This window comes from Pyrus communis, chromosome 2, assembly GCF_041283825.1.
Source record: "Pyrus communis isolate YQ-2024b chromosome 2, ASM4128382v1, whole genome shotgun sequence".
In the NCBI taxonomy this organism is placed as follows: Eukaryota; Viridiplantae; Streptophyta; class Magnoliopsida; order Rosales; family Rosaceae; genus Pyrus; species Pyrus communis.
Window position 1 is genome coordinate 26457022 of NC_142566.1, and position 15506 is coordinate 26472527.

A 15506-nucleotide genomic window follows, 5' to 3' on the forward strand; every position below is an offset into this window, starting at 1 on the left:
ATTTTCAAAGGGAAAGTGATTTTCACAAACTTATTTTCGCTTCTCAGATACTTCTCTTTATTTATGGTCATCTAATTGAATAAATCAAATCGAATTAACGACTAGTATTAAACAGTAGTGAATAAAATGATAAAATGGATGTGTGAAAATTAGTTCTCTTTCAAAATGCAAGGGCAGTATGTTCTTCTGCACATACACAAATGAAAGCCAATTGCCAAATATTAGGGGGCGAGTTGTACTTGGCAGGGTCTAGAAACGAATTATTAGTTTGGAACCGGATCCCCTCCTGAGTATAGGGTGGGATCCTCCTGACAAGTCCATCTAGGTCCTTGAAATTTGATCTAACGGTTACAAACAGGAGGTTCTCCAAAAATTATAATTATTGTAGCCGTTTAATCAAATTTCAAGTTATAATTATTGGTCATGAGAATCCCATCCTATACTCAGGAGGGATCCGGTTCCTATTAGTTTGGCTCGATTTGGTACTGCATGGACTTAAAGTTTAGAGGGAAGCAATGAAAGACAGGCCGCTGTGGAACAATTTACAGCACATGAGAAGTTGGCCGTTTGGTCATCTCCATCAAGTGCTCCCATTGTTCCATCCAACCATCAGAGAGAGAGAGAGAGAGAGAGAATATAGGCCCTATGCGGCGCTGCGGCAGCCTTGCCTAATAATCTCTTCGTTCAAGATGGGAGAAAAATTTATGTGGGGTTTTACTTGCCACTGAATTTTGTTGAGTGACGCTACGATCCAATCAAAACTCACAATGTCGCAAGTCTTAAATATTATATTTTATTATTTTTCTTTAATATTTAAAACTTTCATAATTATATTTCCTATTAATTGATATAAGATTAATTTAAGATTTCAATTTTCCTCTTATCTCCTGTGTCTTCCCTTTTTCTTCTCAAATTTTCTCTCTGCCAGTGCCGGCTTCTTCCCCACTCTGTGCATTTCCTTCCTTCATAAGAATAATGTGAAAAAAATTAAACCATCTTCTCCATCTATAATGAAATAAAACTGTGATATATATATATATTCTAACATAGGCTTGATGTTTAACAAAATTTGTTTGTTCCTTTTTTTTCATTTTTTTTTTTCCTCTTCTCATTCTCGCTTATTTTTCTTCCCCAGTTTTCTCTGCCGTGTGCAGTCTTCTTCCCCCTCTTTATTTCCTTTCTTCATAAGAATATGGGGCAAAAACAAAGTCATCTTCTCCAAACCTATACTTTTTTTTTTCGTTTTTTTTTCGTTTTTTTTTTTTTACAAAAGCTGTTTATTAATTTTTTTTTTTCAATTATAAGCACAATTTCATTGCCCAACAGCTTGTCCTGTTTTATATATCTCTGAGATGTAATTTGCGTGTTTATGTTTTTCCAATAAAGGATTAGAATATTTTGTAGCAAACTCTAAATACAATCTTGCATACTCACTCCATACAATCGAGTTGATTTTTTCACAATTTATTGGTTATCCTTCACTTTATTTTGGTTGAAGTACAACTATTTTGGTTGATTATCCATCTTTAACATGATGGTAGAAGTGGGAGAGAGAGAGAAGAAATTTTAGACTTCTACGGCAAAACATAAAAGTACCAAAAGGGAAAATTTGGGAAGAAAAAGAGGGAGGGGGAGAAGAAAAATATACATCAAATTAATCTCATGATGTATATTAATTAGTAGGAAAAATAATTATGAGAATTTTAAATATAAAATAATGATAAAAGATAATATTTAAGACTTGTCATGTGGCAAATTTTAATTGGATTGTAGTGTCACTCAGCAAAATCCAGTGACAAGCAAAGCCCCACACAAGTTTTTCTCCCAAGATTGAGTCGAGAAAAACTTGGGTAGAACTTCCTTACCACGTGACGGAATGTGTGTGGTAGGCATTGTCCACCCAAACGTGACAAACGTTATTGGCAGTGCCTGCCGCTCATCGTGCCACGAAGAGTCTGCACCAAAATGTTTCTCTATTGAATCTTTGATCGACGATAACCGAGCAGGTCGGGACCGAGACCCGACCAACCACCCCCGTCCCCGAGAGACAGAGATCCGGTCCAGGATTCAGGTAAAAAAAGTGAGGGACAGAAAAACAGAAAGGAGCTCAGAAAGGTGAAGTTACAAGTTACAACAGGAAAGGAGAAAGAGGATTTGCTCAAGATTTTGAAAGAGAAAAAGAGTAAAGCATTTGTGACAACAGTCAACACCGACAAACACCAATTCGTGATGATGAAGGAATTCAGTAGTAAAAAGACAGAAAAGGATCCGGATGGTTATTCTCCGGATTCCTTTGATATGGATCTTCATGATCTTTTAATCGTGTCTATTCAATCGAATATCGAAGGGTCAGGAATCAATCAACTTTTTTTTTTTTTTTTTTTTGGTTGCTTTTTTCCGGTTCCAGTTTTGGACCACGGAGGCCAAAAGACGACAATTTGGCATGGTGGGTCGGCAGTCGGAGCCAGCACCCTTCAAAGAACGCATACAATTGATGGATTTGGAGGATCCAAATAGAAGAGATCAGGAGAGAATCTCGACCCTAAAAAATGGCCCATTTCAAAGCCTTTTTTTCATGATCAAAAGCATGAAATGTTTCAAATTCCAATGGAGGAAGAATTGAGGAAGTGAGAGTGAAGGAATAAGGGAGGTTTCGAATTCGAAATTTCAAAATCCGAATTTGATATGATATTCGGGAAGTCCACGTGAAAGATGATGACAGCAATCCCAACCAAATATTTAATCTAACAAAAATAATCAGATGAGAAATTGAATGCAGCACCAAATCAACGAGAATTTCGGGGCACCGTCCGGCAATTCATGATTTCACATTGCCGATTGGGACCTCCAGTCTCGATCGAAAATTAAGGGCCCTCCAGCCGGACATGACCTACCACCTGGACTATTAAATAAATACGAAGCAGAATCCCGTTTTACAGGATCAGGATCGGACTTGGCCAGCTGATTGCCAATCGGCCGGCTGTGTCTCATCCTGCATAACGGGATCCCGCTTCGACGTGATTGTGTCATTGTCAAACACCGATGCTGCAATGAACATGGATTCCTCCTCGTCAATCCAGTTCCAATTCCCAGAATCTGAACGACACAAACAATCAGCAACAGAGTCTTGCATTTGCTTAACGATCGGTACGATCATCGAAAATCAATTACAGCCCCGTTTTCTCACTTGTATTCGATCAAGCAAATGGAGGACTGAAGGTGAAGAACAAATAACATAGCATGCAGATTTCAAGCTCATAACACAAAACAGAAGCAAATGGAAATCGGAAGTGAACCCGAGAGAAACGAACTCTGAAAGTAAATAATACAAGTAAAAATGTTCATGATTATACTATAGAGTTTGGAAATTGAGAAGAAACAAAAGTATGATATAAAAAAAATAGAGACAATAACAATAAAACCCACCACAAAACCAGCAGCGGCGGAAGGAGGTGGTGCCGCTGTGTTTGTGGCCTGAACTATGGTCTCCGAAATGCATCTCCTATACATACACATTCTCTGCAACCTACTCTTTCTCTGCCATTTTTATTCTCCACAACTCATCAAATGGATAATCCATAACAATTTCAAACAAATATGGGAGAGACTTTCCTTCTCCTCTTACCTCTTTCTCTACACTGATATTACATCTCTATGCCTTCACCTCTTCTTCTTCTCTGTTTCTTCAGACATTTGTTCGTCGACGCCGAAATGGTGATTGACAACAAGAATTGCATACAAACTCAAACTTTCATGCTTTTTTTTTTTTTTTTGCTTATTCTAACTCTGCACGAGCGATGAGAATTGCCCGAAAGAGAAAGAAATGATGGTGTGGGGGAGAGAAGAAACCGTGAATGTGAACGAGGACTGTTGAGTTTTTGGTGACTGTGCTCTGGGAAAGGTTAGAGGAGGAGAAAATTCTCAAAAGAATCAATAGAAGGGTGGCGGCGGAGGAGACGCGTATGAAACTCCAAAGATGGGTGGCAATGGGCCCTCATATACAGGGGTGGGAGGCGGCGGGCTTTCATAAACAATTGGCGGTGGTGGAGAACTGTAATGAACCGGTGGCGAAAGATGGTGAACTGGTGGGGGTGGTGATGGATGAGGTGGCGGGGTTTCACATGGAATTGGGGGTGATGGGGATGGTGGTGGTGGGGAATTGTAGTGAACAGGTGTTGGCGGTGGTGGTGATTGGTATTGGACTACAGGGGGAGGCGGTGAAGAGGATGGTGGGGGAGGGGACTGGTACACTGGTGGAGGTGGAGAAGAATAGATAGTAGGTGGTGGTGGGGGTGAGGGTGAAGGTGGCGGCAAGTAAACAATGGGAGGAGGTGGCGGGGGAGGTGAGTATTCAATACATGGTGGTGGTGGGGAAGGTGGAGGGGGTGGTTCTATACAAAGTGGTGCTGGTGGTGGTGGTGAGAGGACTGGGGGAGGTGGGGAATGTCCAGGAGGTGGCGGTGATGGATAGACATATATTGGTGGTGGCGGTGAATGCGGTGGGGGTGGTGGTGAATGTGGAGGTGGAGGCGAGTGTGGAGGTGGGGGTGAATAGTACATGTAGGGAGAAGGTGGAGGTGGAGAGCTAAATGGAACCGGTGGTGGGGGTGAACTTGGTGGCGGAGGTGGTGGGGGCCGCACGCAATAGGGTGGCGATGGTGTTGGAGGCGGTGGCGATGGTGGGGGTGGCGAGTAAACCGGTGGGGGTGGCGAGTAAACCGGCGGGGGTGGTGAATAGACTGGTGGAGGAGGAGGTGATGGTGATGGTGGGGGTGGAGGCGGAGGTGGCGGTGGCGGCGGAGGTGGTGAGTAAACTGGTGGCGGTGGTGGGGGTGGCGAGTAAACTGGTGGTGGGGGCGGGGGCGGTGACAACACTGGAGGTGGTGGTGGAGGTGGAGAGTAAACCGGTGGTGGCGGAGATTGGGGTAAAACAACCGGGGGAGGAGGCGAAGGAAGTGGAGGTGAGGGCGGAGGAGGAGGAGGCAAAGACGGAACAAAAGGCTTACATCTAAAAGAACTACAATCCACAGGCTTGGACAAGAACGACTTACACTGTGCCGCCGTTCGCTGCGCCGGCCTATTCGGCAAGCAATTCCTCTTGTCGTCAAAGCCCGCCAGTCCGAGACACACCGGCGGCTCACTTGTAAAGAAGTTATACGAGTAAGTGAAGTTCTGCAGATTCGGCAGTGAACAAATACTCGCCGGAATCTTCCCCGACAGCAAGTTGTGCGCCACATTGAGCTGCTCCAAGCTCACCATCCCTCCAATTGACTCCGGCAGCGACCCCAGAAACTGGTTGAAGCTGACGTCAAACACCGTCAAGTTCTTCAGCATCCCAATCTCCGGCGGCAAGCACGACCGGAACCCATTGTTCATCAGGATAATCTCGTTGAGGTTGGACATGTTCCCCAAACTAGCCGGAACGCAGCCGTGGAACTTGTTGTTGGCGAGGACGATGACGGAGACCGGCGAATTCCCGAAGTTATCGGGCAGATCGAACCGGAACCGGTTGTGGTTGATGAAAATGGCGTCCAAGTCCTTGTCGAACAGCTCCTTCGGCACCGTCCCTTCGAACTCGTTGAACCTCAGATCCAAGAATTTCAGCTTCGGCAGCTGGAGAACCACTCGAGGGAACTTTCCGGCGAACCGATTGTTGCTCAAATCGAGCTCGAACAGCAGCTTGAGGCGGTTGAACTTGTGAGGAACAGTTCCACAGAACCTGTTGGAGTTGATGTGGAACAATGCGAGATCCGTGAGCAGCCCGAGCTCCTCCGGCAAGTACCCGGCAATGTCGCCGTGGTTGAGGTCGATCCCGGCCACGGTCCGGATCGTTCTGTTGTCGAGCGCCTTGGTGCAGAAAACCCCGGTGTACTTGCAGACATTAGATCCCACCCAATTGCCCGTGATGTTGAGCGGGTCGGAGAGAATGGCCTGCTTCAACGCCTGCAGCGCTAGGTAAGCGTTCCGGAGCCGGTCATTCTCGAAGACGAGCGAGGGGTCGACGGTCACGAGCTCGCCGCGGTCGCCGAACTCGTCGCGGTAGTAAAGGAGCTGGCGGTTCTTGATGTAGAGGGCTTCCTCGTCGGAGAGAGCTCCATGGCTGACAATGTGGCTGCTGCGGCGGTGCTGGTGTTGGTCCTCCTGAGCAGCAGCACCATAGAAGAGTGCTGACGCGGCAAGGAAAAGGGCAGCGAGGAGAAGTGAGAGGTGGAAGAGGGTGGTGGTCTTCTTCTTCATCTCACACCAGACATCTGAATCCACCAATGCCACTTTTAAAAATTTCTTCAAAAGATTAAGAGCCCAGAAAAAAGAAAGAGGAAATTAGAAGAAAAAAAACCCCTTTCTTAATTATCTCAGGTGAGATTGCAAATGGGGTTTTGGAGCACCTTGAGATCTGAGAGAGGAGGAAAATGTAGAGAGAGAGAGAGAGAGGAAGAAAATGTGGAGAGAGAGAAAATGGGGTTAGGGGTTTGAGGAGGAAGGAAGTGGTGGTGGTGGTGGGGGAGGGAGGAGTGGGGGGCAGATTTCTAGGGATTTTGGAGATGTGTGTTTGTTTGTATAGTTTCTCTACTACTAGTGTGATAGAGAGAGAAAGACAGCTAATCACAGCTCAAAGCCCACCAGAAACTCTCTCTCTCTCTCTCTTTCCTTCTCTTTCTTTCTCTCACTATCTTTCTTTCTTTCTTTCTCTCTCCCTCAATTTGCTCCTTTTTATTCTTTTTTCCAGAGTCCCATTCCCATTATTCAACTCTCTATGCAAGCTGAAGATTGGAATAAAGTCATAAACCCCATTAGAAAAATATTCCAAATTTGTTCATTTAGGTGGCTTATTAATAATGTTGACAATAATTAATCTAATCTTCTTTTTTCTTTTCTTTTTTTAAGTTGTTGTGGGGGAGTTGATAGCTTGATTTTTATACCTGTAGTTTTAGGAAGATTTCACTTTACAGATTATGTAATTCCAAGTGTCGCTTTGAAGTTGTGGAGAGAGTTTATTCATCCGCGTGAACTAGTTAAGTAACTTTATCTGACTTTTCGATTATCAATTGGTTTGAATTCGAATTCAACTTCTTTAATGTATCATCACTATATTGACTTACATGTAAAGCATAATACTTCCACATGTCCCAGGTGGCTTAATTGGTGTCATCCATAAACTTAGTTTGAATGTCACCACTTGAATGAGAATGTGACAAGAATTGTGCCGCGTTAGAAAGTTACGAAACGTTGCATAAGCTTATACGAGATAAGCTGCTTTCCTTAACGAACAAAATTAGCATGTAAAGAACAAGTGAAAGTGCATGGACCAAAATGAAACTTCATAAAATTGGTGGGGCTAAAATCATAATTTGGCGTATCACGGGATGTTAAAAATTTGGAGCAAATTAGTGGGGTGGGAGATTTCAATGACCACTTTATGGAGGTGGGGGTGGAGGTTGTTTTCGTCAAAACATACCAATAATCGAGTCTCTTGGAGTAAATGAACTGCCACTAACGTTATGTTGAATTACGTCATTATCCTTGTGAGCGTTTTCATTTCCGAGTTTCTCCTCGTCACGGGGTGGGGGCACTGTTGAGGAAGAGATTTTTCAGTGTAATTGTCACTTAGGATGATATATCACGTGTCGTTATATAAATGGTAGGATATACGTGTTAAAAAGTTAGTAACTTAAAAAATAAAATTTTTCACCACTTAGATAAAAACACATGTTGTATCATTCATATTCTCGTTACAACTAAAAATTTCTCATGTTGAGGAGCGGGAGCGGGATGGCATTAGAAAATTAAACCACCATTCGATGCTGAAAGAAGAGTGACCAACGTTGTTGAAACCCAATCACAATTAAACACGTATTTAATTGTAGTTTCAATTCAAAATATTTTGATACGTATTTATTTGTGATGGGTTTTTCAGCGGCGGTAGAAAATTTGGAGGAGCGCACTGAATCCTTGTCTCTTAATCAAGTAGCCACAAAAGTTTCAACAGAAAAATTCTAATTAGAACATGCAACCTAGCTAAAAAACAACAAATCACTCACTTTCACATTTTAATTTGTCCTTTTGTTTGTATTTTTAGGAAAAAAATTCAGTCAAATGAATCAATTTCTTAAAAAAAAAAAAAAAAAAAAAAAAAAAAAAGGGTCTAGACATTATAAATGTTCACTGTTTGAAAAATCAACTTAAGCGGCTACTTAGGATTTGTGCGGTGGATAGCTAATAAGATTTAGGAAAACTTAAAGAAAAATCAGGTAGGGAATGAGGAAGAAAAACAGAAGTAAGATTTCGTATTATGGGTAACTATTTGGTGCTTTTACACTTAACCTAGTTAAGGGAGAAAACATAGCATAACCAATGCTTTTCTATCATTGTTAATCTTTTACAACAATCTCATTTTGTTAATTTATCTTGCTACCAACTACATTTTATTAATTTTTTTCAAAGTTCATATTGTAATGCCATGTTGAGATCATATTTTCGTCTTTTCTTCAATGGAAGGGAAAGAATATTTCTCGTTTGATCTCAAGATCAAAGAAAACAAATATATGTCTATCTCAACTAAATGAGACAAAAATTAAACAGAAGATAGCGAAATGAGTCCAAGAATAAGGTACGAATAATTAAGACAAATTAGCTATGACACGATTTGCTTTGTTTAATTTAGGTAAAAATTCATGCAATATAAATGGTGGCCGGCAGAAAATAAGATAATTAGATAAGGATATATAATAAAAAGGAATTAAGATAATTAGATTAGGATATGTAATCAAAAGGAATATAAGACTCCAAACACCAAAAAAAAAAAAAAAGAAATAAAGATATACGTTACTTTTAGTTTAGCATTCATGAAGAAGGGTAGATCCGGAATTTAACGAAATAAAAGATAAATACCATGTCATGTAAATGCAATGCATAAATGTCACGGTGCTTCGCGTCCGTATGACCGCCGATGCTGATGCCAATTATGGTTAAAAAAAACATCAGGTGATGATTTTTCCGTTTGCCCCTTCCAGCACGTAGGTGGGGCCCATCAAACTGGGTCAATAAAATTCCATATAGCGACACATTCACATCGCCCAAGGTAACCGTGTGTTCTGGGGGCCCACGCGTCACGTCATGCCCGGCTGTATCGTCGGCGTTGATGAGGGTCCACGTCCGTGTGGTGCACCGCGTCCATGTACGCGTCTACACCCACCGCAAAAGCGCTCCAGTTGGGAACTGTCTGAAAAGACTATACTGCCCCCTCACGGTTTTTATTTTTTTTATTTTTCCAAAACGCAACCTAAAGCAAAAAGGCCCAGTCACCGTTTTAACGCCTTTTTTTTCCTTCCGTCAAATGGATCCGGAGCTTATTTAATTTTGGTACCGCCGTTTATAGCGTTTTGAGTGTTTTTTTTATTTTTTTTTATTTTTATTTTTTTTATGGTGATTTTAGAATCGATTTTTTAGTGTGCACCAATGTATAGGTCGATGTTATTGGTTATTGTATCTTTTTTTCATCCTAATTGACTGCACATTCAACGTTTCTTATCAAGTTGCATGCATTTAATTTAATTTTTTTTTTTTTTGTGTTGATCTAATGCAAATCGTATATCGAAACATAAAAGAAGTTTTTTATTTTCAAATTTTTATTTTATTTTTTTACCAAAAGTAAATTGAACTTTTTGGTTACTTATAAATGTTTAAGGTTGAGTAATTTCAGCTGCGGTTGTGAAATAATTGTGTGGACATGATATCTGTGATTTTTTTACCATGTGTGTGATGGTAATTTGATGATTGATTTGTGGAGTTGGTAGGGTACCACTTTGTCTCAAAATGTTGTGCATATCAAATATAAATTAATCTGTTCTAAGATTAAATGATAGCGGCAGCAACACCGATTCAATCCAAATGATATTTGGTGGATTAAGAGCTTGTTTGAAAGTTCTCTTAAAATTAATGAAACTGTTTTTGGCGAAAATATTTTAGAACCAATTTTTAGAAAAAATGCACGTGATCTGAGAAAAACGTTTGACATGCTTTTTAGAAAAAACACATAACTGATGCTTCTTGAAAGAACCAGTCGTAAGGGTGCTTATTTCAAAAAGCACTTCAAGTGTTCTTAGAACTACAAAGTATTTTCTCTAAACGTTTTCAGTTATTTAAAAGTACTTTCAAACGTATTAATTTGCTAACTCATTTCACTTAAATCTAGGGTTTAAACAAAAAAGGAAAATTAATCTAAACGAGAACCATTCAAAAGTGGACCTTTTCTTTTCAACTCTTTGTTCTTGATCTCACATGATGGGATTGCATATTTGTTTTGCATCGTCAACCCGATCATATCTTGTCTTTTGTTTCATTTTTTAGGGTTTGAAGCATTTTGTGAACCATTTTTAACTTAACAAAATGTATAGTTTTGGGTCTCATATATATATATATATATATATATATATATATTATAAAAAAGGGACAAGGTGGTGGCTTCATCACTGCGATCTTGGGGTCGAAAAGATTCATAGAGGTATTGTGTGATTCATACAGTACCAGAACTCGAACTCTAAACATATTATGTGTAATACAGGCCTAAAATTTATTCCCAACCATTTGACCAATGGTGTTTTTGCTAATCATATTATGAACGATATAAGTTTAATATTCAACCCTAAAAATGTTCATACACTCAAGCGAAAACATTATTCTTCACCGTCATCGTTGTCATCTTCTTTGTCTTCATATTTTTATTTATAACTTAAACACCGTAATCTTCATTTGGCTTAATTAATTACTAACACATTGCTATTCGTCCACTTAAATGAAATGATTTTGCATAATTGTCAACCAATTAAGCCGTCAGTTTGAAGCTGTCGTCCAATCAACAACCTGTCGTCCCAAATGGGTGGTCAAGATTAAACAACTACTCACATGAATTTCTAAGCAAATATGATGCCAATACGTAAAGCAGGTTATAATTTAATTAATTATATTTATTTGGTACACTTGTAACGTTTTTTTAATCATTTTCATGTTATAATATGCGACAATGTTAATATATATCACTTTTTAAATACTGTAATATATATCGCTATGTGATGGTATCTCCATTACATTGAAAAATTGCTCGTTCGAGGCCCGTCTTGAGTTTTTTTGTATAGTTTAGGGAAATGCTTGTATATATGTTGTGTAAATCAAACCACAAATCTATGGTGGTAAGAATCTAAACGATATATATGTGAGTCGTGCAAGTAGTAATCATTCGATAATAATTTATACTGACACTATATTCTGCGGGCAACATTTTGTACTGCACATGTAAAATGAAGAATAATTCAGGGCTTCATGCGAAAAATGCTTTTACTCCTATCAAAATTTTACTTCTAGGGTTACAGGCTTGCGTGCATTATTCATGCATAGATAACGTCCATTTGAAGGCAACATCAACGTTACCAACTGTTTCTCGACTGATAGATAGTTGATAGTGATACAAGTCTAAAAATACGTTAATTGTCTGCAATCATTAACTTGTGCGTGACCTGTGACCCAATGGCTTATGTACATTGGGATCAAGGTGGTCTCAGACCACTCTAAGGTCAGAAAATAAGTATGTGAAGGTCATCTAGGTATCATCCGAATGTTTGGTACGTGTCATTTTTGTGCTCGTCAAGTGTCTGATGTAATGCTTGCTAGGTATATTTCGGCAACCACTCAACAAGTTGCGTCAATAACACTCAATAAATGCTCTCGATAGCACTCATCAGATAGCTTCGGCAAATGTTGATATTTGGTAACATATATGCAACATAATTCGACTAACAACAACAAACTCACCACATGTTCGATGAAATGTGAATAAAATGAAATTTACTTGCGTGTTTAGCATTATGTTTATATCTAAAAAATTTATACCCTTAACATTAAAACCGCTCAAAATTCAAATTCTAAATCCACCGTAGTGAAAAATTCTACAATATATAATTCCTCTAATTCATTGCCAATACTCGTTGTCACAGGCTCTACTAGATTCCTAACATTGTCAACTAGTGATGGACAATCATGTATATATAGCATATGCTATAAGGATATATATGAACATATATTGTGCGCCACACTCAAACCAAATAGAAACCTAATTCCAAGTGATATGCATGGACCATGATTTGATCAAACTTGAAAACGTGTGGGACCAATATTCCACGTAGGATAGTGTAGCCAATGGAAATAGGACAAAAATGCCAGCCGGCAAAACCCAGCTTGGAGCCTTAGTCACCACACTTGTCAACCTCATCGATCCTGTATGTATATGTGCTTTCATCACTAGCAGCTGGTTAAGTGAAACTAAGCTACAAAATCCAAATTTATTTTTGGTGATAATTGAACCCCAACGTTCCTATCCTATATACAAACAAATGAAACAATTGTTTGTTATTTCTTTATCTAGGGTTGACGTACTGTTAACTCCAAATCTAATTGTCGGGAGCTCAATGACCAAGTAATTCAGACCACTAAAATTAAATCTGACAGTTCTCATTGACTCATGTCGCTTGCTTACCTCACACAAATCAAAAGCTTTGGTTTCTCTATCACACAAACCAAAAGCTCTGATTTCTCTGCCTGACAAATCAAGAGCTCAAATTTCTTGGTCCTTAAGTTCCGGACGCCAAGGTCTAAAGAGAATTCAAATCCCTGTCCACATAGCAAATGCATGACTGATCATCATCTCATCAAAAAGAAATTTGTATTGGTTACGATAACACAAAGTACATGATGTATTAATTAACGTGTTATAATAAGAGTGCCGAACATAATTAACATATCATGTTTATGTATTATAAATTGTAAAATAATAACGTTACATTACCGTGTTATGAACATATTAAAAATTTGGCCATGTTAACTGACCTTGAACTATTCAAAGTTGCACGGCACTTGTCTTTCGTGCCAATCGATCAAATTGGTCAAGGGAGGTTAGAACATGCATGTAAGTTGTAAAGTAGGAAACTTTCAAAGAATCAAAGTCATGAACTCAAGGTAATCTTGTGATGGCTAGACTACAAAACATGATGGTTTTTTTTTTTTGTCCCCATCGGATTTTCAATGGGCGCTAACGTTTTTGCTACACTTTGAACCTTGTTTTCATGCATGATAAAAAATATATAAAAGTAAATTAAAATAAAAACAACCAAATTGCTGCCCAGTTTGCTGTGGAAGATGTCTTTACTGACGTCAAGTACGTAGGTCAGTTCAAACAAATATACATAAATATATACATACATACATACATACATATATATATATATATATATAATATACTGGTATTGATTCACATCATCTTAACCTTCAGCCTATCTGAATGGCCGTATAAATCAATGAAAACAACGTATATCGGAAAATGCATGTAAGTATTGTGGGATCATAATTTTCTAAAACTGAAATAAGACGGATCGAAATACACTTACTTTTTTTTTAAGTTTGGTCATGAATTCATATAGTAGAGCTGCACAAACGGATGCCACCATCATCCTGGATGTTGACAGACACAATTACTGTGTAGCATCTTCATGGTAGTTGGTCAAAAGTAACAAGTCTGTCGTGATGAGAGATTACATGGTGTAATCACTGTAACGTATGGAGAAATTAGTGTTTATTGGATTTAAAAAACAAAAAGAAGTACAAGTGGGAAATAGAAAATTTAAATAAATAATTAACTTTTGCTCAAAAATAAATAAATAAATAATTAACTAAATAAAACGAAAATTGTAGAAACTTGTTAAGAGTCATGCAAATGGATTAACTTTTGTTCGAAAACGGAAAAAAAATAATAACAATTAACTAAATAAAACGCAAATTACGGACAGAATTGGAGGGCGGGATTTATGTTAAGAGTCATGCAATTGGATTCTTTGGCTTTCGTCGGCAGGAGGGTTTTAATTTTTAAACATTTGATTAGGGTTTATCTGGCAATGGGAGTTGGGTAGGACCTTCCATGGCTTGCTGGAGCCACTCTGCTTTCATTCCATGAGCTACGACTTCATCACTTACACCTTGAGACTTATTCCTTCGGCCTTGGGGACACGGTTAAGGTTTTGACGGGATTTTCAACCTGATCGAAGGAGATAGAATACCATGCGCACCAATTAGCTTACATATGTTGGTCTATGTATTTATATATCTAGTTTCCATCATATTTCTTACAATGGCTCGATTGGTGTTTAGAATTTAGATAGATTACGTAACTCATAAAATTCAAGATACATTGAAAGTGAGAATGTGAATGACAAAGTTTTACATCAATGATCGACCAAATCTTCAAAGACTTATAAAGAGTTGGTTAATATCAGAGGACATGTTAACCTACGTGTGAAGCGAAACGATCACACATGCTCCACGTCAAACGTGTTATCTTATGACATGTAGAAATAGCGAACCTTAAAACGTATTAATAAGAACCTTGGTATTACTGAGAATGGCAATTAAACTTGGTTGAGCCAGTTTGCTTTCATTTCATGTGCCATGATGTATGTGATAAACCAATATATACCATGGGTAATGCTATTCACACATTTTTTTTTTTACTCTTCACATACTCTTTCTTAAAATTTGTCATCTGATCGTCTTTGATTCAATAGACAAAAATTATGAAAAAGTGTAAAAGGTAAAGATGCTATACGTATTCCTCTCCTGTTCTAACTTCTTTTTAGTTGTACGCTACAAATCCACAAAGTCAACAAACTCATTGGATTTTTGGATTTTTTTTCTTCAATATTTTGGTTTATATGGACAACAAATGAGAAGGGTTTGGTCCGTTGCAGTACAAATGCATGGTTGAAACTGTCATGTAATTTATGATAGCTCCGGTTACACGGAGAACGTTTGCTTGAAACTGAATTCACATGCATTCTTTGCCAAAAATTTTTAGGTGCGGCTGACGTATGCTGCAACACACCTTCGAGATTATTTACATATGATCTCAGCTTGTAATTGTGTTTTTGCATGGGTTAACCGCACAGCTTAACACTTGGCCCATTTGGTATATTAAAACTTTTTGCTGTTAAATTTAAGTCATTGTTCAGGGATCTTATAGTAAAAAGTTTAGGTGTATTCAATAACTCTGGTTAGGGCATTTTTTTCCTTCTTTGGAAACTCACTGTTTTGGGTTCAAACTCACCCTCATCTCTTTTAGTGTGGTTTATATTAAGAATACCGCTAGTATTGAAAAAAATACTGTGTACTCTATACATTGGAGCATAATTCCATCAATTTTAAGTTTGTTTTTTGTTTTGTTAAAGCCTTGTGCAGCTGTGCCTAATAAGATCAAAGAGTGACATGTAGGCTGTAGCTGCCAACAATTTTAATTTGGAGGTTAATGGGCGACCTTGAAAAATAAGCATTACATAACCCCCATGAGTCATGAGATAGTTTTTTATTTTATTTTTATTATTGTGGAAAAAAGGGATAAAGTTGGTGGTTTTGTTAGGACAGTCTACTATTTAGGTGGTTTGGAAGACTTATATAGGCATTTCAGTCTCTCA

The 15506-nt window shown here is 38.6% G+C and overlaps 1 protein-coding gene across 1 annotated transcript; it reads right to left on the reverse strand.

Annotated features, from left to right (window-relative positions):
• Window positions 1-3368: 3368 nt before the first annotated feature.
• Window positions 3369-6741, reverse strand: LOC137746783 (uncharacterized). Its single transcript, XM_068486789.2, has one exon. It carries the CDS (start codon window positions 6235-6237, stop codon window positions 3931-3933), a length of 2307 nt encoding a protein of 768 aa, XP_068342890.2. The 5' UTR covers window positions 6238-6741; the 3' UTR covers window positions 3369-3930.
• Between the last annotated feature and the right edge of the window lie 8765 nt (window positions 6742-15506).

Coding starts and splice junctions, on each gene's coding strand:
- LOC137746783 (XM_068486789.2), bottom strand. CDS start 6,237: ATGAAGAAGAAGACCACCACCCTCTTCCACCTCTCACTTCTCCTCGCT.